The sequence below is a fragment of the Mobula birostris genome, chromosome 4 (genome assembly GCF_030028105.1).
Source record: "Mobula birostris isolate sMobBir1 chromosome 4, sMobBir1.hap1, whole genome shotgun sequence".
NCBI lineage: Eukaryota > Metazoa > Chordata > Chondrichthyes > Myliobatiformes > Myliobatidae > Mobula > Mobula birostris.
Window position 1 is genome coordinate 83000629 of NC_092373.1, and position 27707 is coordinate 83028335.

A 27707-nucleotide genomic window follows, 5' to 3' on the forward strand; every position below is an offset into this window, starting at 1 on the left:
TGTCCTCTGGTCTTTGACCCCCCCCCCCCAATCCTCCCCACATCCACTCTGTTGAGGTCTTTCAACATTTGACAGGTTTCAATGAGGTCCTCTCCTCATTCTTTTGAATTCCAGTAAGCAAGGATCCAATTCCAAGATGTTCCTTTTTGCTTTAAATGAAGATAGACATACTAGATCCCACAGTCTTGAACAAAGCCCTTTCAAGTACACAGAATCAAACTGTGCCAAGATTAGAAGCCAGATTGTCTGACCTGACTTGGCTCACAATGCGATTGCAACCTATGACACTGAAGAAAGATCAACCAAATTCAGCACACACTAAATTATCAACATGCTGGGGAAGCCAAATGATCAGCTCTTGCACATTATGATCATGCAACCTCCTTGCTTTCATAGTTAACTGAGATGGGAACCTGATGATGCATTGCTGACTCTTGGCCTTGTGTATTTGGAGTGGACAGTGGCCTTGTACCCAACCCAATACAAAAAAAAAAGAGAAACATCACCAGGACTTCAGTCAAGTTATTGGAGAGCAGGAGAGAATTTTAAAACTATTTGGATCAGCTTCTATTTTCATTTAATTGCCCAAATTGACTTATTGTCTTCTATTCTGGACTAATGAAACAGACATATAATATTTTAAAAATGTAATTTCCCTTCATCCCATTTGGGGATCACAAAGCAAGGCAGGATAGGCCAGAGCTCTGTCAGTGGCCTCCCACTGTGGCTCAAGAATCCTAGCGGAACTGGGCTTCCATTTGGCAGGTATATTATGAAACCCTTGGAGACTCAAGTTCCCAGGGGCACAGTCACAGACCAGACTATCTAGAGCTTGTGAAATGGCCCGCTTCAAGTAAATAACATCATAGACACATTGGCAGTTTCGATGTAAAACTATTCAAGTTCCCAGAGATAGGTTTGGCATCGTCAGATAATAATTATAAAACAGCAAGACTCAAAGGTACACGTAACATATCACCAGAACTCCCTGTACCTTTCACTGACATTTACAATTACACACTGAGTCACATTACTACCAAAGCAAATAATATTCCATGATGGTCTCTGAAAGAAAGAATCCGATTCTGTGTCCAATCCCAGCAGGCAAGTATGCAACTAAAAGTTGATTACCTTTTCCTACTGAGCCCTTCTTGACCCGAATTCAGGTTCCAGCAAGTATCAAACCACAATTACTCCCCTCACCTTCAACCATATCAAGTGCAAAAGAGAACCTGCCTACTCATGTGGTTCAGATCAGACATTAAAAAATAGAATCCAAATCCGTAGTACATTAACACTATCACTGATGGAAGATTTTCTTTGGAAATCTACTTTCTTAAAAAAATGACAGTCATATCACCAACTCAATCTTCTTTACCCACCCTGCTTGCCTCGATTTCTACATTCCACTTTGGTCTAACAACATAATCCCTGTTTGACGGTAACGGCACTCTGGCTCTTGCACAGAATCCGGGATCACCAGGTCGAAGTGCTCTAAATTTGAAAGATGCAAATGAAAGGTTAAGTTGAGGATTTGTAAAGATCAGAGTTATTTTGAATTTTTAAAAATATTTTTAATCTCCACCCATTCTCCTAATTTTGGTTATTTAAAAAGCACCACCAGTATAGGGAATGATGGGTATGTGATAGCTGTAAATTCTAGCTTCCTGCATAATTATATCAGCTGCAACATTTGCTTCTGTCCAATTTTCAACCTCCTTCAATCTGTACATCACTTACTTTTCCTCTCCTGTTAACACCTTCTCCAGATCTCTGCGAGGGGTCTGCCCACCAGAACTATGAAAAAAGAAAAACAGTTGTTTAATTCTTTTCACAACATGCAAAGGTATTTCGAGCAGGACATAGATAGATGCACTGCATTCAGGGATGCCAATGTAACTTAGAAGTCTTCTTATGGAATGGATTTCAAGATTTGCTACAACAACTGAATGATCTACTAGAAATTTACCACAGCAAAACTAGTATTTAGGATAATATATTTTTCAGACATTTCCCAGGGACTAGAGTTGAAAGTGTGTGGTAAACATTGATGCTGGTAAAACAGATGCTTGCATACCCATTCCCCAAACCCACAAGTTTTCCCCAGCATTATGTTTCCTCTTACAGTGATTTGTATATCTGCACATACTGAGTCCTACTTGATGTTTTTGATATCTTTCATTGCCTTTGCAAAAAATGCTTCTTTCTCCTAGATTAAAAATACAAACATAGTGTACCTCCATATGAGATTTTGGCTAATTGGGAAAATGAAAGTAATGAGAATGAGGAACATTTAAATAACAAACTTCCATTCTAATGATGCTTTTGCATTCACAGGATGTTACCAAGGGCTTTGGATCAATTTGTCATTTTGTTATTAAGCAATTGCAGTTAGTAATTAATACAAAGCAAATTAAAATTATCATGGCAATGCTTGTTGAATGAACAAGCCAGCCAGTATACCAGAGAAACAACTAAACCTCTGAATAAATTCCTTTACAAGTGGGTTCACCTACACTATTTTGATTCTACCTATGCCATGTTGACATATCAGTCTTGAACCAAGGACCTTCTAACTTTAGATCCAAATGTATTTCCTGTAAATTTTTGCCACAAAATGGATCACAGCTGCCATGACTGTCAAGCAATGTAAATTGAAGGCCAGACAATACAATTGCTTTTAGCATAGGCTACGTTCACAGAGCAGGTGACAGAGTCATGGAGTCTTATTCATCTCTTGAGAGAATAAGGGGTATGTCTACAGAATTAGTGTTCTCTTCTGGGTGTCAGATGTGGGAGTTCCAGGAGACTCCTAGCCTCCCCGAAGGCCACATCTGCACCAGGTTATCAAGATGCAGCTCCTTAAAGACCATGTTAGGGAAATGGAGCTATAGTCAGGGCAACATATAGGCAATTCTGTGGATGTAAAAAGGAAACACAGATGCCAGGATCTGAGATGTTTCTGGATGCCTCCACAATATCCTGAAAAGGGAGGGTGAGCAGCCAGGAGTGGTGGTACAATGACATAGGAAGAAAAAGGGAGGAGGTCCTGAAAAAAGAATATAGGGAGTTAGGAAGGAAGCTGAGAAACAGGACCTCAAGAGTAGTAATCTCGGGATTGCTGCCTGTGCCATGTGACAGTAAGGAGAGGAATAGAATGAGGTGGCACATAAATGTGTGGCTGAAGAATTGGAGCAGGGGGCAGGGATTTAGCTTCCTTGATAACTGGGACCTCTTCTGGGGCAGGTGGGACAGGGAACAGAAGGGACAGGTTGCACTTGAATCCAAGGGGAAACCAATATTCTTGCAGGCAGATTTACTAGAGCTGCTAGGAGTGGTTTAAACTAATATGTAGGGGGATAAAACCAGGATGATAGAGCTGAGGATGAGCCAGCAGGTTTACAAGTAGGTGATGGGTGTAACATGAATGTAAAGAAGGACAACCCAAGTACAAATACAGACAAAGCCAAGAGTTAAACTGTACCACAGAGGCAAAATTCATAAGAGCGAAGAATGCAGAACTGAAGGTGCTGTATTTAAGTATGCATAGCATTTGAAATAAGGTGGAGGAACTCGTGGCGCAATTAGAGATTGGTCGGTATGACATTGTGGACATCACTGAGTTGAGGCTGAAAGGAGGCTACAGTTGGGAGCTTAACATCAAAAGACAGGCAGGAAGGCATAGGCAGTGGTGTGGCTCTGTTAGTAAGAAATAGAATTACATCTTTAGAAAGAGGAGACAAAGGGTCAGAGAGTGTTGAATCTTCATGTTTGGAGTTAAGAAACTACAAGGGTAAAAACAAACATAATGGGAATCACACATAGGCCTCCAAATAGTAGCCAAGATGTGGGATTGAGATTACAAAGGGAGCTGGAAAAAAACATAGAAACATAGAAAATAGGTGCAGGAGTAGGCCATTCGGCCCTTCGAGCCTGCACCGCCATTTATTATGATCATGGCTGATCATCCAACTCAGAACCCTGCCCCAGCCTTCCCTCCATACCCCCTAACCCCCGTAGCCACAAGGGCCATATCTAACTCCCTCTTAAATATAGCCAATGAACTGCCCTCAACTGTTTCCTGTGGCAGAGAATTCCACAGATTCACCACTCTCTGTGTGAAGAAGTTTTTCCTAATCTCGGTCCTAAAAGGCTTCCCCTTTATCCTCAAACTGTGACCCCTCGTTCTGGACTTCCCCAACATCGGGAACAATCTTCCTGCATCTAGCCTGTCCAATCCCTTTAGGATTTTATACGTTTCAATCAGATCCCCCCTCAATCTTCTAAATTCCAATGAGTACAAGCCCAGTTCATCCAGTCTTTCTTCATATGAAAGTCCTGCCATCTCAGGAATCAATCTGGTGAACCTTCTTTGTATTCCCTCTATGGCAAGGATGTCTTTCCTCAGATTAGGGGACCAAAACTGCACACAATACTCCATGTAATAAGGGTAATAACATAATTGTAATGGGAACTTCAATATGCAAGGGGATTGGAAAAGTCAGGTTAGTGTCAGATAACAAGAGAGGCAATTTGTTGAATGCCTACGAGATGGCTTTTTAAGAGTCTACCCGGGGAAAGGCCATCTTATTCGGGAGCTTAATGTAAAGGAATCCTTAGGAGGCAGTGATCATAATATGACTAAATTCATACTGCAATTTAAGAGGGAAAAGCACAAGTCACACGTATCAGTATCGCAATGAAATAAAGGGAATTACAGAGGCACGAGAGAGGAGCTTGCCGAGGCAGATTGTAGGAGGATACTGTCGGGGATGACAGCGGAGCAGAGAAGGCTGAAGTTTCTGGGAATAGTTCACAAGGCGCAGAATAGGTATGTCCTACAAAGGAAGTAGTTTTCAAATGGCAGAGGTAGGTAACCGTGGCTGACAAAGGAAGTTAAAGACTGCATAAAAACCAAGAAAAGGGCATATAAGGTAGCAAAATTGAGTAGGAAGTTGGATGCTTGGGAAGCTTTTGAAATCCAACAAAAAGCAACTAAAAAAGCTATGAGAAGGGAAAAGAAGAAATATGAGAGCAAACTAGCCAATAATATAAAGCAGGATATTAAAAGTTTTTTTCAGTTATATAAAGAGTAAAAGGGAGGTGAGAGTTGATATTGGACCACTGGAAAATGATGCTGGTGAGGTAGTAAGGTGGGGGGGGGGGTGGGGGTGGAACAAAAAAAATGGCAGATGAACTTAAAGGGTACTTTGCACCTGTCTTCACAGTGGAAGACACTAGCAGTGTGCCAGTCATCTGTGAGTGTCAGGGAGCAGGAGTGAGTGCCATTGCAAAGGAAAAAGTGCAGGCAAACTCAAAGGTCTTAAGATGGATAAGTCACCTGGACCAGATGGACTATGTCCCAGAGTCCTGAGAGAGGTTGATGAAGAAATAACAGATGCACTGGTCATAATCTTTCAAGAATCACTTGATTCTGTCATGGTCCCGGAGGACTGGGAGATTGCTAATGTCAGGTGGCAGCGAGTGGGAATAAAATGAGCCTTTTCTGGTTGGCTGCCAGTGATTATTGATGTTCCGCAGGGAACGGTATTGGGACTGCTGCTTTTCACATCGTTTGCCAGTGATTTAGATAATGGAATTGATGGCTTTATGGCAAAATTCGCGGATGGTACGAAGATAGGTGGAGGGGGAGGTAGTGCTAACGAAGCACTGCAATTGCAGCAGGACTAGTCAAATTGGAAGAATGAGCAAAAAAGTGGCAGATGAAATAGTGTTGGGAAATGTATGATAATGCCTTTTGGTAAAAGGAACATTAGTGCACACTATTATCTAAATGAGGAGAAGGTTCAAACATCAGAGGTGCAGAGGAACTTAGAGGTCCTCTACAAGACTCCCAGAAGGTTAATTTACAAGTTGAGTCTGTGCTAAAGACAGCAAATGCAATTTTGGCATTTATTTCAAGGGGAACAGAATATAAAAGCAAGGAGATAATATCAGATATTAGTCAGGCCACACTTAAGAATATTGTTGACAGTTTTGGACTCCATATCTCTCTCCATATCTCACTGGAGAGAGCGCAGAAGAGGTTCATAGGGATGATTCTGGAAATGAAGGAGTTAACATATGAGGAGCGTTTGGTAGCTTTGGGCCTGTACTCAGTAGAATTTAGAAGAATGCTGGGGGGTCTCATTGAAACTTACCGAAAATATTGAAAGGACTACTTAGGGTGGATTTGGAAAGGATGTTTCCTATAGTGGGGGAATCCAGAACTAGAAGGCATAGCCTCAAAGTTGAGGGGTGACCCTTTCGAACAGAAGTAAGGAGGAATTTTTTTAACCAGAGTAGTAAATCTGTGCAATGCTCTGCCACAGACCGCGGTGAAAGCCAAGTCCGTGCATATATTTAAGGCGGAAGTTGATTGTTTCCTGATCAGTCAGGGCATCAAAGTATATGGTGAGAAGGCAGGAATGGCAGAGCAGACTCAATAGGCTGAATGGCCTAATTCTACCCCTATGTCTTATGGAGTCATAGAGCATGGAAAGAGTCCTTTTCACCTAACTGGTACATACCAACCGAGATGCCCATCCATGCTACTCCCATTAAGCCAATATCCTTCTAAACCTTGCCTGTCCATGTACCAGTCCAATCGTTGCTTAAAAGTTGTTTTTGTACTTGCCTGGACGACTTTCCTGGCAGCTCATCCTACATTATACCACCCTCTGTGTAAAAGTTGCCCTCAAGTTTAACCCTATTTATGCCCCTCATGATTATATACACCTCTATAAGATCACTATACTCCAAGGAAAAGGGTCTAGCCCATCAAACCTCTAACAAAGATCTCAAGTCCTGGCTACATCCTTGTAAATCTTTTCTGCACTCTTTCCAGTTTAATGACATCTTTTCTAATAGTTAGGTGACCAAAACTGAACACAATACTCTTAAATGAGGCCTCACCAACATCTTGTACAACCATATCATGATCTCGCAACTTCTACAAGTCATGCCCATACTAATGCCAGAAGTCTTTACCACCCCCTCCATCTGCACCTCCACTTCCAGTGAACTATGTACCTGAACGCTAAGGTCCCTCTGTTTTACAACAAAATTACTGACAACTGATATGAATGATTGATCAGATTTATCTGATCAGTTCTAGGCAAGATATACAAATTTCTCTATTATTTAGTCTAAAGTTTAGGAAAAAAATCAGCAATATATAGCTTATTTTATTCTTGTGAAACAAAACTCGTCCAAGCTTTTCCAAGAGGAATTAATGCTGGTATTACTTACTGCATCACGCAGTCATGAAATAAAATTCAAAGACAGCTAAAGTGCACACAATCTTGTACAATTACCTTCCACTGAATGTCTGCTCTTGATGGCGAATGTGAAGCAAAGAGAAAATTACTTAGAACAAGACAGGAGACAACCGGCCGCTAAAGCAAAGCAAAGTCACAAGGTATTGAAATGTCTGTGCTCTACGTTTTGGTGGCGTGTTTTTGGGCTGATTGAGCGATCTTGGACTTTGCTACCTCTAAGAAGGCCCTGTGAAGCTTCGAGTGAAGTGTGTGGTCTCGAGGCCAAGAAGCCCAGAGATAAGACACGAGTCCATGATTGACCCAATTTCTTATCAATTAAAGCACCAAGGAAGATTGAAATCTTCAAGGCGAGCAGGATTTCAGTACCATCTGCCAGCCTCTCGTTTGCTGCTCCAGGAGGAAGCTTCCTGTGTTCGAATGGTCTCTCGCTTTCCCTTAATACTGTCAGAGGGTAGTGTCGGAGTCCTGGGTCTTAGGCAAAGTTTAATCGACACAATTTGTAGATTGGACTCTGTAGTTCACATTATGATGTGTTTCAGTTTGTTCCTTTTTTTGTTGCTATTTTGAGCAGTTTTGATTGGGCGACCTGCAGATAATGAACCGGGCTCTTTCAATTTTGTGTTTTATATTCTGTACTTTTTGATCATTTTTTTGTTGCCATGTGCATGATTTGTATTTTTTGCATGTGGGAGGTGGGTGGGTTTGATGCTTTTCTTTGGAACTGGAGTTCCATGGTTTTTCTTTGTTTCGTGGCAGTCTTTGGGGAAGACAAATCTCAGGGTTGTGTACTGCGTATATACTTTGATAATAAATGTTCTTTGAATCTTGATAAAGCAATGAATGACATGGGTCCTGTTCTATTGCCATATTTAACTGACTTAGTAGACTGATCTACTCTATTTTTCATTTAAAACCACTTGATGAAATTAAACAGTAAAATAAATATGTTTTATCATTATAAAGGTTACAAGAAATGGTTCTTTTTATAAGTAAAACATGGTTTCCCAAGCCAGTAAAGCGACATCAATGTTGAATGAAGAGACAGCAAACCAACATTAAAACAATCAAAGACTGTTTTCATACAGTATCAAAGTAATTAAATTGATTGATATATTATCATCACGTGTACTGAGAACAGTGAAAAACTCAGTTACAGATAATGGGGCTATACCATCAATATTCAAAGCTATCCCCAAGAATTCAACCACAAGAAGTAAACAGGGGAACCTGAAGTTGTTCAGAATAGTTCAAGTAGATTTTAATCAATAACTTGAGAAACCTTGAATAATCAATTTTTAAATGACAGTAAATGTGTAAAATTTTAAAATGACAAGAATAAAGTGTAATAAAATAACTAAAACGGAAACCTGCGGTAGTGTTCGTGATCACTGGAGAAGGCCTCAGCTTCGTTTTCCTCACTGTCTTCATACCTAGAGTCTCTTAATAAATGAAATGAATGAAGTGATGTTTAGGGGACAGGGTGAGCAGCCACAATGGAGTAAGAGACGACTGCAAATGTCAAGGACACCCCGTTAAACGGATATTCACAGAACAATTTAAAAAAATGTAAAGCAGAGTGGAGAAAGACTAACCTGAAATAGATAGTCAGGTGATGGAAAGAGAGCAAGAATCAAGGTGATGGATGTGCTTAGTGATATAACAGAGTGGGGAGTGATGTGTGTCCATCGTGGATTCTTTGTGAAGGGCCATTCTGTTCACTTCATCTAGGGTTTGAATTTAATAGCAAGCCAGTCTTATTATTTTAAGAACTCTATTGGTAGTCTTTCCCAGAATAAAATTAGAAGTAATTTGTTTCTTAAAGGCATAAGCTCTCACGATTACTGGCAACACACACTTCCCAGTGATATAGAAAAGTACCAAGCGCTCACCAATCACCAGTACCTTGTGCATCAGATTTCCTTTAAAATGTCGTGAAAGTGCTTTGACCCAACAGTGAACATTTAAATAAATGTTTTGCGAGTATAAAGAAATGAAAAAAGGTATCAAAATGAACCACCCAGACACCATTTCAATTGAAAATATAACCCAAGTAGTGATTTTTACCTTCCAAGGTGAAATCTGGCAAAGTGTTACATTCTCCTGTAGTAGAACTTTTCTCAAGTGTTATACCAGGAAATACTGAATTACATATAGTGGGTAAATCCATCTCCATTCTTTAAGATGTTCAGTTTCCTCATGCTAATAGGATTGCTGACATAGAGGAGGCAGTGAAGGATAAAAAAAAAAGGCACAGTGTCTTTATTGGGATTGGGAGACCGAAGCAGAGCACTTTTCCCTACCACACATGATGGTTTCAGATATAATGCTGTTTTTATGAAATTTGTCATCTTGAAAGTTTGATGAACATGACAATAGCATGTTACCGAGTCAAGTTGCTGCATAGCAGATGGGAAGGTAAGAGCAGAAAAGTTTTTTGATGAAACATTCTTGAGGATAATTTTACTCCATTTTGTCAGCAGTTCCTATTTTTATGTGGATCCCAAACATCAGAGAAGCTTAATATATAACAAATCAAAATCTGTTACAACTAACTACACTGGAACCCTACCTACATCAGTCTAAACAGTATTAGCAGTTGCTTCCAGCTCAGTCTGTGAATCCACAGGAGACACACTTATGTAATGCATTCATTAAAGGTACATCATCTAGTCACTGATTATACCTGAGACCAAGTAACACTTGCAAAACAAACTGTTTCTGAAAACACGCAAGTTAGTCTAGATCAGCTATCATTTCTATTTCAGATAAAGCCCATCCTGTTTAAATCTGCTGAAATCATCAATTCTGTTACGTACATACAGTTGTGTAAGGGTAAATCTTGGAGAGTTCACGTGTTAGTTCTGCAGATAATACTGTTCACACATTGACTAATTCTTCTTTCCTGTCAACCCCAACAACTGTAATTCATTTTTCTAGTGTAACAATGGCATTTTACACCAGCCACTTCTGACAAATTAAACATTTTTTGGAGTGAGTTGTGAAAAAAATATACATTTGTCAGTTCTTCACCAGGAAACTAAAGGACAGATTTATAGTGTGTGCTCTAGTAATACATATCAAAATTATAATGCATGGTCAAGTACCTGCTCAGACGGCGTCGCATTGGCATCTGGTCAATGTCTCTCTGCTCTCGTTCCTCCCGCGTCATCCCTTTATAATTTGATGTCAGGCCAAAAATGGGTCTTGACCACTCATCTGGTAGAAAAGTGAATTGTACAATTAGATTGCCAGAAAGTAAAAGCTCTTTGCTCAGTTTTCAATGGTCCTCAAAGTGATGCCTGTTGGAAAAAAGCAGTGACACAGAGCAAGAACACTTTATGATTTAGTGTTAATTCAACCTGCCAGTACTGGCAACTCAAACGGCAGATACTTAGACCAATTACGTGAGAGGATGAGCGTGGGAATTGAGCAGCGGTGGAAACACCTTAACAAAAACTATAGACATTTTCAGCTTGGGTTGACAATAACCTTTGTAAATAACATACACGGTTCAACACTGTTAAATATATTAAGCTTTTCAAAGATTTCCAATCCTACGTCTTTTTTGTACCACTGACTATTCAATCCCAACACAGCCAAGACACAATTCTATCATTCATTTATATACAAGCAGAGTCGACGTCTTCAAATAGGCCTTCCTGGATTATACAAATATATCTCTCTGATCTTTGCACAAAAAAATGGAGGAACCAGAACAAGAATCACACTTTGATGCAATATGAATAACTATTCAGACTCTTCTTTAAGAACAGCACAGGAAGATGACTAACTCAAGTAATATATCCCAATAAATGTCGTAAAAAACAAGAAAAAAAGAAAACAAAGAAAGTAAGAATCAAGGCAAACATACTGATGAGCTTTCCAGCAAGTTCTTTGTTGCTTCTATTTTCCTTGGGATGTTTATACAAGTACATCACACAACGTCCAATCCCACTATGCTTCAGAGTCTCCTGACTCACACTGGGCAACTGTACATAAAAACAGTCAATTACTTTCAAAGACACTAAGGAAAGAACTCCGTTGAATTAAACCACAGAGTACTGTATTCAGTGCTAGTTACCACAACCCTAGAAAAGATACAATATTGCCAAGATTGAGGAAGTCATCAGGTAAGATTGACAAGGCTGTGATTATTTTCTTAACAACAGAGTCTGAGGTACTGAGACATACAGCACACATGAACCTACAACTCTGTGTGTTTCAGTGCTTTTGGGCAGGAATGGAAGAAAGAAACTTTTCATGCATCCATCTTTTCATTTTTACAAGAACGTAGAGATGCGACTGGCACAATAATCTCACGGTACTGATCTCTAAAGAAAGCAGTGAAGACATGGTTTACCTGATGATTTTTGTTAATGCTTTGACAAAGTACACAGGCACTTTAAGGCCATCCTTTACTTCTTGCCCTGTAAATACCAACTCTTGTTTTGTATAGTAGCTCAACTAAATGTCCATTCATCTGCCAGCCCAGTAAGACCAAAGTAATACAGATGTAACTGAATATAAATGCATCTTAAGGAGGGTTAATGGATTTCCTTAAATATAAGGAGAATTTAAACTTATCAGATACCAGATATTTTTTCCTGAAGGTTTTGGTAATTAAAGCAAAAATATAAATGAGCAGATTATTGAAAGAGTACAATCTGTGCTGAATACTATCTTGATGAGACTCCTACAACTACAGGTTTGGAAGAGCAAGGGATGAAAACCCTCCCGATGTGGAGGGAAAAAAGCTGTTGAAATACAAATGTTAAAACAAGCTGCTACGACCCTAAGCTATCTTAGGGCTAGGCACTCCTGCTTACCTCTTGTAGTATCTTTAGCAACTCCTCACGGATCTTGAGATGTGGCAAACTCTTGTCTGGCAAGGGTGTGAGCCATTCCTTTATAGCAGACATCACCCCACTATCAATAAAAGTGTCCTTCAAATCCTGTCTGCAAGAATTAATAGGAAAGTTGGCATCAGCAAAAAGAAATATTACCTGTTAGTCATGATTACTGTCAAATATTTACTTGAGCTCTTCTAGGTTGAGAACTTCTAACAATCTTTTAACCTTCTGCTGTTTCAGTAACCCCTTATTCTGCATAATTTAGCTCCAGTAATGCTTGTCTTTTATTTATATTTTCTATATCCTGCAGGATTATAAGAGAATGCATAATATCATGAAATTCTATGTGACCCAAGCTCCATCATGATCTTAGGTGTTGGCTGTGTATAGTTTACATATTCATCCTATGACCAAGTGGGCTTTCTGTATGCTTGTCTCATCTCCAACATGCCAAATACAGTCTGGTTGCTAGGTTAACTGGCTACTCCGAAGTTCCCCTGTTAAAGCTGGACGGCAGGTAAATTACTGGGGGGAGCAGGAGGAATTGGTAGTAGTGCAAGAGGGAAAATGGTATTAGAGGAATGAGGTGTCTGTTTATCAGTATGGATGTGGTAGCTGAAGGGCTTTGTTTCCTGCTGAATGAACTGTATTTGACAGTTAATACGTGATCAATTGTTCTCATTCACAATCTACGAGCAACATTTAAAAGATGCTTCTTAAAAACTTTATAACATTTTCATCATGTCAAAATATAATTTAGTTTGGCCAAGTACTGATGGACTCAGAATTCCACAGCTTCCAGAAAATATGAGCATGTTGGACACACGAACTTCTACAGTTCCTAAAAGGGGATATGTGGCTTTGATAAACTTATCTCTAACAAATTAAACTTAACAGATAACGACAAAAAATTCTATTCAAAGTACTAATTCCAATCTGCATTGATTACAAAATAATTCTTTCAATGCCATGGGTTGCCCAAACATTAAGAACTTGCAGTAGAATACAATTCACTTGTGAAAAGCATCGCATCTGAAAATGATTTTATCTGTTTTTCCTGAAAATATCAACATTATCCTCAAGTTCAACCCTTGTGTTGTTCGGTTTTACTCTGACCACTCAACTGAGCTATCACTTTAGATAGGCGAGATTGTTAGAACTTTTTTGGGGTTAGTACATATAGCAACTTCAGCAATTGACTTCGGCCACTAGTCTTTAGATCTGAATATGAACTGTAGATTAAAACTAAAATGCAGTTCTGAACAATAGGTTCCCAAGAACTGTGAACCACAGTTAATTGGAAGACTAGACAATGCTGATTTAAATTCATTATTTGGATGTCTGTAGTGTGGATATGAAGAGGGAGGTGCAAAGGTTGCATGTGTTTGGATGCCTTCAGTGTGGGTGTGAAGAGAGAGGTGTGAGGGTGGCGGCGTTCAAAGGAAGCATTGTAAATGTGGAATTGTTCTTTGACCTTTAGCATATAAAATGAACTGTAGTGTTGGGTGAAGCAGACCTGTTGCTCCAAAAGGGTCTCTTTCTCTCATGACTCCAAAAGGCTGTCAGCTTATTTGTGAGTGTGTGTATATCAAATAAAAAAGACTAGTTTTCATATCTACCAACATCGTCTCTCTAGTGACTTTGTTCTTGCGACAACAAGATCATTGAGCATCTGTAGATTATGCATACATGCAAGATATCAGATTGCATTCATACTATCTGTACAGTTTGGAACACATACCAGTGGACACACCAGTAATGGGAACTAACACAAGAAACTCAGCACCGGAATTACAAAGAGGAACAGGGGTGAATCACTACTTACTTTTTCAAATGCATTACAACTGTGGGGAGAAGGGTCAGTTTCTTCAAAGCTGGCTTCTTTTGGCCATTGAGTTGTCTATCTTCCTGCCAAAAATAAAAGGGAACATAGCTGGGTTTGGAAAGACATCAGTGATTGGACGAGTGTAACAGCAAGCACGTCATTGGGTTTTACAGTACTGAAACATGTCCTTTGGCCTATCATGGCAATGAAGCACATTACACCTAGCGATATTAATTCTGCTTACGTGCATGCCTTGGAGATTTCAGTACTTGTCTTGAGTGCTGGCCTCCATCACATGGAAATACAATCCAGAATCAAAGCCCGCTCTCTGTTATAAAGTTTTCCCACAGCCCCTCTCTATCTCCTTCCTCTTCCTATAAACCCTTGTCCTCTTGTATTAGGCACTAACCCTGGGAAAAAATGATTTGATAAGGAAAATTATCTGCTCCATCTATCCCTTTCATAATTTTATATACAGAACCGAAAAAAAGGTCTTGGGCGCATGTAAAAAAAAATTCTGTAAAGCAAAGACAATTCCAAAAATAGTGAAATGAAAAGTTTGTAAATAACCAATTACTATAAAGAGCAGTAAACAGTTAAACCCAAATCACAATTTGGTGTGACCGCCCTTTGTCTTTAAAACTGCATCAATTGTCTTTGGTACACTGTTGTACAGTATAAGAAAATTGGCTGATAAGTTGTTCCAAGCATCTTGGACAGCTTGCTACAGTTCTTCTGCAGACTTTGGCTGTCTCGCTTGCTTCTGTCTCTCCTGACAGCCCTAGATAGCCTCAATGATGTTGAGCTCAGGGCTTTGTGGAGGCTACACCAACTGTTGCACAACACCTTGCTCATTTTGCAGGAAGTAGTTCTTTATGACCTTTGAGGTCATTGCCCTGCTGCAGAATGAAGTTGGGACTGATCAGCACAGCTCAATGAATAAGAATGTGCTTGTATATTGTCACCATCAAGGATTCCATTAATTCTGACCAGATCACCCACTCCATGAGCAGAATGCAGCCCCAAACCCGCAGGGAGCTTCTGCAGTGCTTCACTGTTGGTTGCAGACACTCATCCATGTAGCACTCTCCAGCTCTTCTACGGACAAACTGCCTTGTGTTTGAGACAAAAATGTGAAATTTTGTCTCATCAGTCCAGAACACTTGCTGCCATTGATCAACATCCCAGTCCTTGAGTTTTTGAATGTAGCTGAATCTCTGGATTTGTTTCCAGTTTGGAGGAATGGCTTTCTGGCAGCAACTCTCCCATGAAGACCACTTATGACAGCTTCTCCACACTGTAGAGGGATGTACTTGGATTCCAGTGGTTTCTACGAGTTCAGACTTGCAAGTAATGCTGGGTCCCCGATTTAGAAGGGACATCATTTTGATGCACCTCTCATCTGTTGCACACAGCGTCTGTGGTCGACCTCTGTGTTTCTAGTCTTCAACCTTCCCTATTTCTTTGTGCTGCTTCAGAAGACAGCACAAATTGAAACTCCTGTCTGCTGCAAAATTTCTTCCTGGGAGAGACCCTGCTGATGCAGGGAAATTTGTGTCTTGATGCTATTCTCACCCTTACCATGGTGTAAAAGTTGATGATAAACTTGGACTACAGTTCAGCATTCAACATCATAATTCCCTCCAGGCTTGACAAGAAGCTCAGAGACCTCAGCCTTCACCCTGCCTTGTGCAGCTGGATCCTGGACTTACTGTCAGATCACCAGCAGGTGGTAAAAGTGGGCTCCCTCACCTCTGCCCCTCAACACAGGTGCCCCCCCAGCGCTGTGTCCCAAGCCCCCTCCCTTACTCTCTGTATATCCTTGACTGTGTCGCCACCCGCAGCTCCAATCTGCTAATTAAATTTGCTGACGATATATTGATTGACCTAATCTAAAATAATAATGAGGCAGCCTACAGAGAAGGAGTCATCACCCTGACACAGTCCTGTCAAAAAAACAACCTCTCCCTCAATATCGCAAGAACCAAGGAGCTGGTTGCGGACTACAGGAGGAATGGAGACAGGCTAACCTCTACTGACATCAATGGATCTGGGGTTGAGAGGGTGAATAGCTTTAAACTCTTCGGCATACACATCGCCAAGGATTTCACATGGTCTGTACATACTGGCCATGTGGTGAAAAAGAACGTAACAACACCTCTTTCACCTCAGACAGTTGAAGAGTTTGGCATGGGCCCCTAAATCCTAAGAACTTTCTACATGGGCAAAATTAAGAGCATCCTGACTGGCTGCATCACTGCCTGGAATGGGAACTGTACTTCCCTCAATCACAGGACTCTGTAGAGAGTGGTGCAGACAGCCCAGTGAATCTGAAAATGTGAACTTCTCACTATTCAGGACATTTACAAAGACAGGTGTGTAAAAAGGGCCCAAAGGATCATGGGGGACCCAAGTCACCCCAACCAAAAACTGGTCCAGCTGCTACCACTCAGGAACTGGCAGCACAGCATAAAAGCCAGGACCAACAGGCTCCAGGACAGCTTCTTCCACCAGGCCATCAGACTGATTAATTCATGCTGATATAATTGCATTTCTGTTATATTGACTGTTGTACATAATATTCACTACAGACGATTATAAATTGCACATTGCATATTTAGACAGATGTAACATAAAGATTTTTACTCATGTATGTGCAGGAAGTAATAAAGTCAATTCAATTCAAAACTGTCACATATACCACACCCTCACCTTTTAGTTTGGTTGTCCTTCGCCCAGTTTGATTCCTTCTACCCACTTCTGTTTCAGTTAATCAGTTTAGTTCATTCAACTCATTATATCATTATCATTAGCACCTGTTAGTTATCTTTCTTTAATCATGCACTGGGCAAAATGCCCTCAAAGTAATAAGCTTTTATTTGAAAAGTGGTCTCTTATTTAACATGTTACTTTTTTAATGAAATACAAAAGGTTTTCTGTAACACTTCACTTTTTGAAAAATGAATGTTTGGAAATTTAAAATTTACTTTTTTCTTCTGACACACTATTGCAGAAAGCAAAAAATAAACATCTAAAACTAAATTTATATTTAAAAAGCTAGGGTGCCACAAGCTTTTACACAGTACAGTACTCCTCAGCTTCTTTCACTCTGTTTTTTATTGTACACCTGAAATTTCTATACCCTGAAGTATTCAACTGCCAGTCATACACTTCTTTCAACCATGTTTATATGTTAAGAATTACGCAATTCCAAGCAAGGCAATTATCTGGATTGAAATTGCTGAAGTAATACATCTACTATTCCCCTATGATTTTCATTTTTTACAACCCGCTTCATCCTCTCCTCTAGACTCCTTTCCTCTTCCTTTAAATGATGAAAAGAATCTCAAACCAATAACCTAGTAATTCTGTCACCACATCACACACTTCACTGCCACTGAATTGCTACGTCAAATGATCTTTTAATGTAAACTGCAAATCCAGAAACATCAACAAAAAGTCCTGGAAGTTCATCCCTTTCAACAGATGCAGCTAGACCTATTGAATGCTTCCAACATCTTCTGTATTTTTTAAAAAATACCAGCATTTCCAATTATTTTTACTTTTCATTTAGCATCATTGTGTTCCCTAATCTTCCGCCAGAGATATAGAATGTTCGAGCATTAGATTTTGCAATATATTCCACTCACTCTTCTTTGCTTTTTGGGTGATTGCTCCCATTTGACCTAGTTATCTACAAGTGAATGGTCTGCTCAAAACTATGCATACCAATCAGCTACTTGGCTGACAAGTGGAATATATTACAAAATCTAAAATGTAAAACCTCTGGAAGAACAGGAAGATACTAATATCCTTACTCCCAAACAATGTGACATTACGAGCATAATATCTTTTGTCCCTAGAGAACATTGCCTATTCTTCAAAATCCAAAATAGTGATAGAAGCAAATTCCACAGGAAATTTAGAAGGGGAATAAATTGGACTGTTCTGGCTGGACAACACAATCAGCTGAATAGATTCATCTTACAACTAAGATTTCACATTTTAATGTTCCCAACTGGGTACTCCTACTTTATAACTTTTTGTTTAATAGTTTTAAACTAATTGCATTACACTCCTCAAACTAATATTTTCAAAATATATGTTAGTATTGGACTGGAGGTTGTCATAGTTGGGGTAGGTAGTGGGAATAAGCTCCCACTACCTATTATCTGACGACCAAGTGCAGCTGCTGGCCACGTGTGGCTTCTACTGGGCCCAGCGGAACCATCTCTTCTAACAGGAGCAGGGGCAAAGGTGGGTTACTGGCACCGTAAAACCAGTCGCTTCAGGCAGATGAGGTACGTCAGCTGTGGTTGGCAGTTCATGCAGGAGAAGGAAAACTCTGATCTCAAACCTCAATGCCTTGTGGCTATACCCAGTGATGAAGGAGGTTTCATGAGTAAACCCCAAGGAAAAATTCGGAGCTGGAGTCCCGAAGGTTAGTTCAATGCTGAGTGACATGTCCTGCGATGCCGCTGGTGCCAAGCTGTATCGGTCTCCGCCATTCCTTTGGATTCAGCAGCTGCATGGAGAGAAGCAGCCTGCTGCATGGGCAACAGCTTGCTCTCTACATCCTACTGCCCTGGCTTGCATAGAAGGCTAGGACATGATATCCACAGTCAGCGCTGACCAACGCAGGGCCTCAAATTGGATTTAGTCACAATGCACTTCATTTCCAATTACTGTACTGCAAACATATCATCAAGCTTTCTAGTTGAACGTGTTTTACTTTAAAGGGCAAGTGGCATATTTACGGCCAAATGGCAACAATTTAATTATAGGGAAATTTGTTAGGTTGTTAGCAAGGCCACGTGGAGTTCTGCGCATATTTTTGGTTCCTCTCATCAGGAAGGATATAGTAGCATTGGAGGCAGTCCAAAAGACATTCTCCAGGCTAATTCCTGGGATGACAGGATTGCCCTATCAGGAAAGGCTAAATAAGTTATTTGTTCAGAAGGATTAGGGATGATCTTATTGAAACACACTTAGGGGCTTTACAGATTAAATGTCAAAAAGTATTCACTAGTAGAAGAGCTTCAAACGAGGGGACACAAGTAGTTTCAAGATAAAGGGTTGGTCACAATGAAAAGAATTACGTGGAAATTTCTTCCCGTAGAGGGTAGTGAATCTTTCAAATTCCCTATACCTTGGAGTGCGGAGGCTAGTTTGTTAGCAGTATTTAACATGAAGGGAGATGAAAGACCACGGGATTGAGAGCTATGAGGATGTGACATAGAGGAGGAGTTAAGGTCTTGGGTAATTAGTGGTTATTTTATTGACTGGCAGGGCAGGCAGCCTACTCCTGCTCCCAGTTTATTGTGGTCTTTGAGCAATTCCCCAATCCCCATCTTGCCTTATGAGCAGTTGACTCACTTCTGCTGCTTCATTCATCTTGGTGATCATAGCGCTAACCACATCATCCGCATCGCTGATGAAAGTACCACCATCACGATTTCGCCGCCGCCTCCGGTTCTGATCTTTCTTCTTCTGTAGCATCATCTCAAAATCAGAAACAAAGTCTGAACTGCAACAGAAATAAACCCATCAATGCATAAACGATTACCTTATACGGTATACACTAGATAGAGCACAGTTTCAGCAAACAAGCCCAATACTATTAAAAATTCCAGTAACACATGGATGGGTCTGTACATCCCTTGGCATGTGGAATTTTCCAATAGTGGAATGTGTAATTTCACACTTCCGTTATTTCAAGCTTTAAGTCATTGGATCAGGCCATCTGAACCATAACTCTCTGGCAAAAGAGCATGATCATCCCAGCACTGCCTATAAGGAGTTTGCATGTTGTCCCCATGACTGCACAAGTCTTCACTGGGTGCTCTGGTTTCCTTCCACAGTCCAAAGTTGGTAGGTTAATTGGTCATTGTAAATTGTCCTGTGACTAGGCTAGGATTAAATCGGACAATTGTTGGGGTTGCAGCTCAAAGGGCCGGTAGGGCCCATTCCGCACTGTATCTCAATAAATAAATACCAAATGCACAGTAGTGCATTTTCAGAGTGGGGTTCTTTAAAATCTGATTGGGTCATTAAATAAATAAAGTCTTGCAAGACCATGGATCTGCGCCTGGAAAGTCTTCACTCTCCAGGGCACAGGCTTGGGCAAGGTTGTATGGAAGACCAGCAGTTGCCCATGCTGCAAGTCTCCCCTCTCCACGACACCACTGTTGTCCAAGGGAAGGGCATTAGGACCCATACAGGTTGGCACCAGTGTTGTCGCAGAGCAATGTGTGATTAAGTGCCTTGCTCAAGGACACAACACGCTCCCTCCGCTGGGGCTCGAACTCACGACCTTCAGGTAGCTAGTCCAATGCCTTAACCACTTGGCCACGTGCCCACATTGGGTCATTAACTTACCATTTTATTGCTTAATCTCAATTCACCCCTGGAACTTTTGAAGTAAAAAATTTCCGTTCTGGGGTGGTGGGATTCTGTTCAGCATTTTCTACCAACCAAGGTGATTTTAGAACTTATTGTAAAAATCTATGTCACTACAACAATAACAGTGCTTTGCAAAAACTTCAACAAAATCACATTCCAGCATAAGATGATGCTGTACAATCTGAATTTTAAGACGCTTGTACTTACTCTAACCCTTTTCCTCTAACTTCATTGTCCGAATCTGACTCTTCAGCAACTATTTTCTTTCTCTCTGCCTCCTGTGCAGCTTTTTCACCATCTAGATCTTCCTGGTTAAAACCCTGAGCAGAAGAATAAATTTTAGAGTTATGGATAATTTCTCCAGAACATAGCCAGAAATGAAACAAAGGATAGGAGGAGCATGCTTCAATCAAGCTTTATAAGTTCTTTCCCATAAACCCTACTCAAAGCTTGTTGGTTACAAGTGTGTTATAGCGTGCAACTATATTATGAATACAGTTGAAATGATCTTACAGCAACAAGCTGAAAACTTACCCTACAGAAAACAAACTCATAAGCTTGATCTTGAAAATCTACAGTACTTGGAAATGCAGTTTGAAGTGTCTTGCAACGTTGAATGTCAGTACAGTCAATACCTTATTTTCTCAGAGCCACTACAAATCAGATAGGTTAGACAATAAATGACATACTTACCGTGAATCTAATTCATTTTAAATAGAGCATTACCAGCATCAAACTCCTGAATCAAACTTTTGTTACCAGTATAGTTTCCTCTATACCACCAACAAATCAATTCCAAGTCAGAGAGGGTATGGCATACAAACAGATGCCTTTAGATTAAGCATACCTGCCATAAAGTTCATACCACACGTCTTTCTTTGGTTCAATAAGCTGATGCTTACTATACTAGTAAAGATTGAATAGTGATTTGACAACTTTCTCAGTATGGTTTGGCCAACAGAAAACTTCACAGTATGTGAACAAAATTATAATAACTTGGTTAGAAGTGAGTTTGATTATTGAGTAATGCCACTGCTACAACTCCCGGATCACCTCATCTATTTTCTTTGGTTTGGAAGTACTAGTAAATCTCATATCATGGTTCACATATCCCCTGTGCATTTCTTTACCATACATCAGTGTTACCAATTTCCAGTCAAGCAAAATCATAAACCATGCCTTTAAGTAAGAGTGCTACTCCCTTGCAAAATGAACAGGCTAAAGTGTGTTTCATGTGTATGTCCAATCTGCCAATTGACATTTTATGAAAGGAGTATAGCACCAAAACAGACAACTTAAATTTAAGTAATTAAATTTAACTCACTTTCATTTAACCTGCCAATTTTTTTTTGAATCACAAGTACATAAAAGGTACATAGTTCCCTTATAAATGAACTGCTTTGTTATCATTCTGTCAATTAAACTGACTAATAATCTTCCTAAGTTTCACTAGCTATTAAATCAGAAAATCTATCCATTCCACATCTCCATTACCACAAAAATGCACATTCCTCTCATTCTTTTAATTATTTTCCAAACGAGAATTTGCCAAATTTGCAGTGGAGGAGGGTGCGGCAACAAGCAACCTCCTTAACTGCTCCTCTGTGCAACAAAATACACTACACTTTTAACAAACCCCCAACTCCCAAGAGTGGAATCTTGGCAGTTACCTCATGCCGAGCTTAAATGTATAGGATCATCGCAATAATAGATGTAGATGATTGTAGAAATTTTGAAAACATTATTAGCCATTGTCCGCAGCCATTGTGGAACACAACTCCAATGCCAGGCTTTGAAAAAATTTCTGCCATGTGGCTGTAAAGAGAATTTTAAAGGTACTTGAATTTGCCATAGCTTAAAAACATACCACTTACACAAAATGCATTTCCAAATGCCCTCTGTGGAACACTAAAGAATCCTGAAGTGTGAAAGTTCCAGTGGCTTGTATTATGTGCTTTAGGTCACTTTCCAGTTTATAAGGAATGAGAACTGGACCCACTAGAGTGATCTTGACTCCATAGGGTAAGTCCTCGTACTGATATGGTGCTACATGCTCTTTCAGCTGGGAGATTCTCTCTTTATCTTAGACAAAAAGTTTTCTTCAACCAGGAAGACCAGAACACTTGTTTAATTTTGTTTAATTGTGTCAAATGGTTTGTACTCAACATGTTCACAAAGGAGCAGGCAAACTTAATATATGATTGTGAAGAACTACAAGATATCTCAATGAGGTGAGTGATGCTGGAAGGGCAGTAAAACACTTGATTTGGTTTAATGGGAAAGCCACAATAAGAAAACAGATTCTGAGAATTCATCCACAAGTGTCGAACATAAATCCAGAGGGACTGAGAATATACAACTCACTTGATCATAATATCTGAAACATACAGGACAGAGTTAATTTTAGATCTCTCTAGTTAAGATATGATGGGCCAAATCGTGCATTGTAGACATTCATGAGACTAAGTAGCCCAAAGTGAAGTTTCAGTTACAAAGATATGTGTGACGGAGAACACTCGGTAGATGCACTCCACACACACACACTCGTCACTCTGCTGTCATTGCAGTAAGGGTGTGCACTTCACTGTCTTCCCCAGTATATTCTCACAATAGGTTGCAAGCTGGGCTGATGCACTCAGGCTGACTTTAAGGTGCCTTTCACGCCATACATGGTGGAATATTCCATTTCTTTAGTAATGTTGTTTGTACATGTATTGGGGGGAGGGAAATTCACACTGGACATAAATAGTAGAACTATTATTGCATTTTCTGGTAGATATACTTTTGTAGGTATTGACAGGTTACTTTTCACTATTTTCTCTAATTTTTGACACACCCTTGCACTAAAGGGCTAAGCGTCTCCAGCCATTTTTCTCTTTGGTCATAACCAATGTATCCAGCAATATTGCAGTGACTGGAACTAAGAAGCAATCTGATATACAGTGCAGCGTGAACTGAACACTGGCTGAATGTCAACACAGCCTTCTCTCCCAAATAGATGTAATGACTAATTACTGTGCAATTCATAGCCCATGTATCTTTACTGGCTAAACACTCTGAAATTCCTGATCATTAGCTCTCAGTTGTACTAGTGCTAGACTATAGGCACTTTGAAAAGCAAACCTCTACCCAATTATTAGAACTAAAGCATTAAATATTCAAGGGCTCAAAATCTTTGTAAGTAAATAAACCACTAAGTCTAGAAAATGTGTGTCTCAGGCCATTGAAAAAGAAAGGGAAGAAACAGTGTTGGCATTAATTGTGTTTAATTACATGGAGGGTGAACAAGTGCAGGAGGATTGGAAAAGTACTTAATATGGCACTTTTGTTCAAAAAAGGAGAAAAATAATAGACCAAGTATCACTCGACAAACACACAGGAAGCAAATTATTAGTAAACCTCTGAGGAATGCACTCAGAAAGGTACAGATTGATCAAGAACAGTCGATATAGTTTTGTTAAGGCACAGTCAAACTGATGTTAAGGAGGCATGATGATATAGCCTATATGACAGAATAATCAAGAATTAAAAGCCCGTGGAATCTCAAGCAATGCAATAGCTTGGATCCAAAACTAATTCTTTGATAGGAGGTTCAGGTTGATAAACTATAGGAAGGTTTATAAAGGTATATAAAATTACAAAATGTCTGGAATCATTGAACAGGAAGTACTTTTTCACTTGAATATATCATTAACAACAGATAAGTACCTTTGAGTTATTATGTAGGATTATGAAGAGTAAGATTTTATCCCATCTCCAGAATTATGGGAGTTTGATTCTTATACAAGTATACAGGCAGAAACCCTCACTGAATTTTAAATAGGACCTGGAACAGCATTTTATTTGCTATAACATACGAGTTTGGAAATTTTGTCTAAAGAATCTTTTTTATTGTTTACAAGGTAGGCTGAAGTGGCTTCTTTTATAAACTTTTACAATAACTTGAGATTACCTGGTTTTCAGAACAGGCTAAGTGTCAGATTGAAAATGCTATTTAAGAGTTATTTAAATAGATATGAGTATTTTGTATGTTGCCCTCCAAATACCTTTCCTTGGAAAGGTTACAAACATTTACTATTTAAGTTAACATTATGATTTTCAAACATTCTTTGACAGAGTTTTAGTCTACAACAATAAGCAGGATTTTTTTTGTCTTTAAAACAGTAATAAATCTGTTGAACCACAGTGCTTACAAACCAACTCCATACGTACTGTAAACTCTTCCCCTTCATCATCCGATTCACCAAAAATGTCAGCTATCAAGTTTCCAACACCAGTCCTGTTTTGAGGAAGCAGAGGACAATGTTACCAGGTTACCCGTAGATATTTGTCCTATTAACAGGAAATATTATCTATATGTAAGGGCATATTCTCATATTCCACTGCAGTGCTTCCTTACGAGTTGCAACGTCACTAAGCATTGGCACATATCCTATTATGGCCAATGGAGATTTCCTAATATGGTACATCTCCAAAAGAAATAAAATTACACTAAAATTTAGAACAACTGATTGCTGTTTGTGATGTATATAAATGACCTGGATGCAGATAGAGATGGGTGGATTAGAAAGATTGCACATGGTACCAAGATTGGTGCAGTTGTAAATAGCGTAGAAGACTGGCAAAGAATACAGTGCAATATAGATCAATTGCAGATATGGGCAGAGAAATGGCAGATGGAGTTTAACCCAGATAAAAGTGAGGTGTTGCATCTTGGTAGGGAAAATGCAGACAGTCCAAGGAGAGAGATCCTGGGGTCCAAGTTTATAGCTCCTTGAAAGAGGCTACACAGGTCGATAAGGTGGTTATGGAATGCTTGCTTTTATTAGTCGAGGCATTGTGTTCAAAAGTCAAAGGGTTACGTTGCAACTTCATAGAACTCTGATTAGGCCACATCTAGAGTATTGCATACCATTCTGGTCATTCTACTATAGGAAGGATCTTAAGGCTTTAGAGAGGGTGCAAAAGAGGTTTACTAAAATGCTGCCTGGTTTAGAGGGCATGTGCCATTATGAGACGCTGGGCAAACTTGAAAACAACAAAAAAATCTGCAGATGCTAGAAATCCAAGCAACACACGATAGAAGCTCAGGGTTGATCTGATCGGGATTTACAAGATTATGAAAGGCATAGATAGAGTAGACAGGGAGTATCTTTTTTCCCAGGGCAAAAGTGTCTGATACCAGAGGGCATGCATTGAAAGTGAAAAGGGGTAGGTTCAAAGGGGACATGGGGGGCGAATTTTTTTTTTACTCAAGAGTGGTAGATGCGTGGAATGTGGCTGCCTGGTATGGTGGTAGAGGCAAATACATTAGAGGCTTTTAAGAGACATTTAGATATGCACATGAATATGAAGAAGATAGAGGGATATGGGCATTATGTACAGAGGAGGGATTAGTTTTTGGAGGATTTTTCATTTGCTATTTAGCATGGTTCGAAACAACATCGTGGGCCGAAGGCCGTGTTCCTGTGCAGTACTGTTCTATGTTCTATTGTGCACACATCTGGTTAATTGGTGGAAATATCTTGGCTCCTGATCCTGATGTATATTCACAAAAAAGCTACAATTCATCCAGCTGGAAACTACATTGCCATTATGCATCATGATCTCTTGAATAGCATGGCTCAAACTTAACTCAAATGCACCAGCACATAATTCAGATTGTTATAATACTGAAGAAGGATTATATTGGAGGTTAGGTGTCAAGTGTGTGTGTGTGTTGGGTACCTTTGGTTTTTAAACAAATCCTAGTGAGATTCTCTGGCCAGTCATTAAACATCTTGTGAACTTAAAGAGTTCTCCTGTTGAACTGCATACAATTATTCTTCCATCAAAGGTGCTAAAGCAATTTAACTATTGCAAACATGGCTGTTTGCGTACCTTATACTCTGATTGGCAGCCTATAAAACAATGACTGTATTAAAATTATTTTTCTTTTTCACAAAAGACTTTGGAAAACTTGATGAAGCAACAAGAAGCTTCAAGGAAGAATGCTCAAAAAAACTCATCAATTCCTCTACTCTCTGAAGAGAGCTGGACTTTGCACATCCACATTCACATCGTCCAACAAATGTGCAGTCGAGAGCATCCTAACAAACTGCATCACTGCTTGGTCGGAAAACTGCACTATGGCAGACAGGAAGGCTATACAGTAGGTAGCCAAAACTCCCCGACACATCTTTGACACCAGCCTCCCCTCCATCAAGGACATATATACATAAAGGTGCCAGAAAAGGACCAGTATCATGAATGATCCTACCCACTCTGCTCAAGGACTGTTACTTTCCCCAAGTAGCAAGGCTGATCAACACTTCACATGCCCCATCACCGATACTTTATCATTTCCTGTCAGCTGCCTTATGTACAGATACCCCCATGCCCAGCGTCAGTTTATGGACATACGATCAATGTAAAGAGAGTCACAGAGCCAAGAAAAGTACAGCACAGAAAAAGGCCATTTGGCCCATCTAGTCTGCACCAAACCATTTAAACTGCCTGCATCCATCGACCTTCAGCAGGACCTCGGCCCTCCATACCCCTACCTATGCAAACCTTCTCTAAAATGTTCAAATCAAATTCGCATGCACCACAAGTGTTGGCAGCTCACTCCACGCTCTCACAAACCTGAGTGAAGAAGTTTCCCCCACCATGTTCCCCTTAAACTTACCATCTTTCACCCTTGGAGGTCATGGGTTAAGTGTAATCATGCCCAACTTCAGTGGAAAAAGCCTTCTTGCATTTACCCTATTGATACTCCTCATAATTTTGTATACCTCGATCAAATCTCCCCTCAATCTTCTACATTCTAAGGAATAAATCACAACCAAGTCAATCTTTCCTTATAACTCAGGTCCTCCAGTCCCAGCAACATCCTTGTAGATTTCTCTGTACTCTTTCAAATCTTGCTTACATTGCTCCTGAGGTAGGGTGACCAAAATTGCACACAATACTCCAAATTAAGCCTCACATGTCGTATGCAACTTCAACAAAACATCCCATTCCTTACACTCAGTACTTTGATTTATGAAGGCCAATGTGCCAAAAGCTTTCTTTACAACCCTATTTAGCTGTGACATCAATGAATTATGGACCTGTATTCCTAAATACATTTGTGTACGGCACAGTTCAGTGCCCTACCATTTACAGTGCAAGATTTACCCTGGTTCGGCCTACCAAAGTCCAGCATCTCACCCTTGTCTGCATTAAATTCCATCTGCCATTTTTCAGCTCATTTTTCCAGCTGGTCCAGATCCTGCTGCAAGCTCTGATAGTCTTCTTTGCTGTCCACTACACCCTTAATCTTGGTGACATCCACAAATTAGCAGATCCAGTTAACCATATTATCATCCA

At 39.9% G+C, this 27707-nt stretch overlaps 1 protein-coding gene across 2 annotated transcripts in view; it reads right to left on the reverse strand.

Moving 5' to 3' along the window:
- LOC140196437 (uncharacterized) overlaps positions 1-27707 on the reverse strand; it is a 59406-nt gene that overhangs the window by 1301 nt on the left and 30398 nt on the right. For both annotated transcript variants that reach the window (XM_072255664.1, XM_072255663.1), the window contains 9 exons: positions 24570-24636; positions 20565-20677; positions 19332-19482; positions 13956-14038; positions 12107-12236; positions 11152-11269; positions 10385-10496; positions 1741-1797; positions 1383-1494 (listed from right to left, as the gene is read on the reverse strand). In XM_072255664.1, the coding sequence (XP_072111765.1) occupies positions 1383-1494; positions 1741-1797; positions 10385-10496; positions 11152-11269; positions 12107-12236; positions 13956-14038; positions 19332-19482; positions 20565-20677; positions 24570-24636 (943 nt within the window). The remainder of the gene's footprint in view (positions 1-1382; positions 1495-1740; positions 1798-10384; positions 10497-11151; positions 11270-12106; positions 12237-13955; positions 14039-19331; positions 19483-20564; positions 20678-24569; positions 24637-27707) is intronic.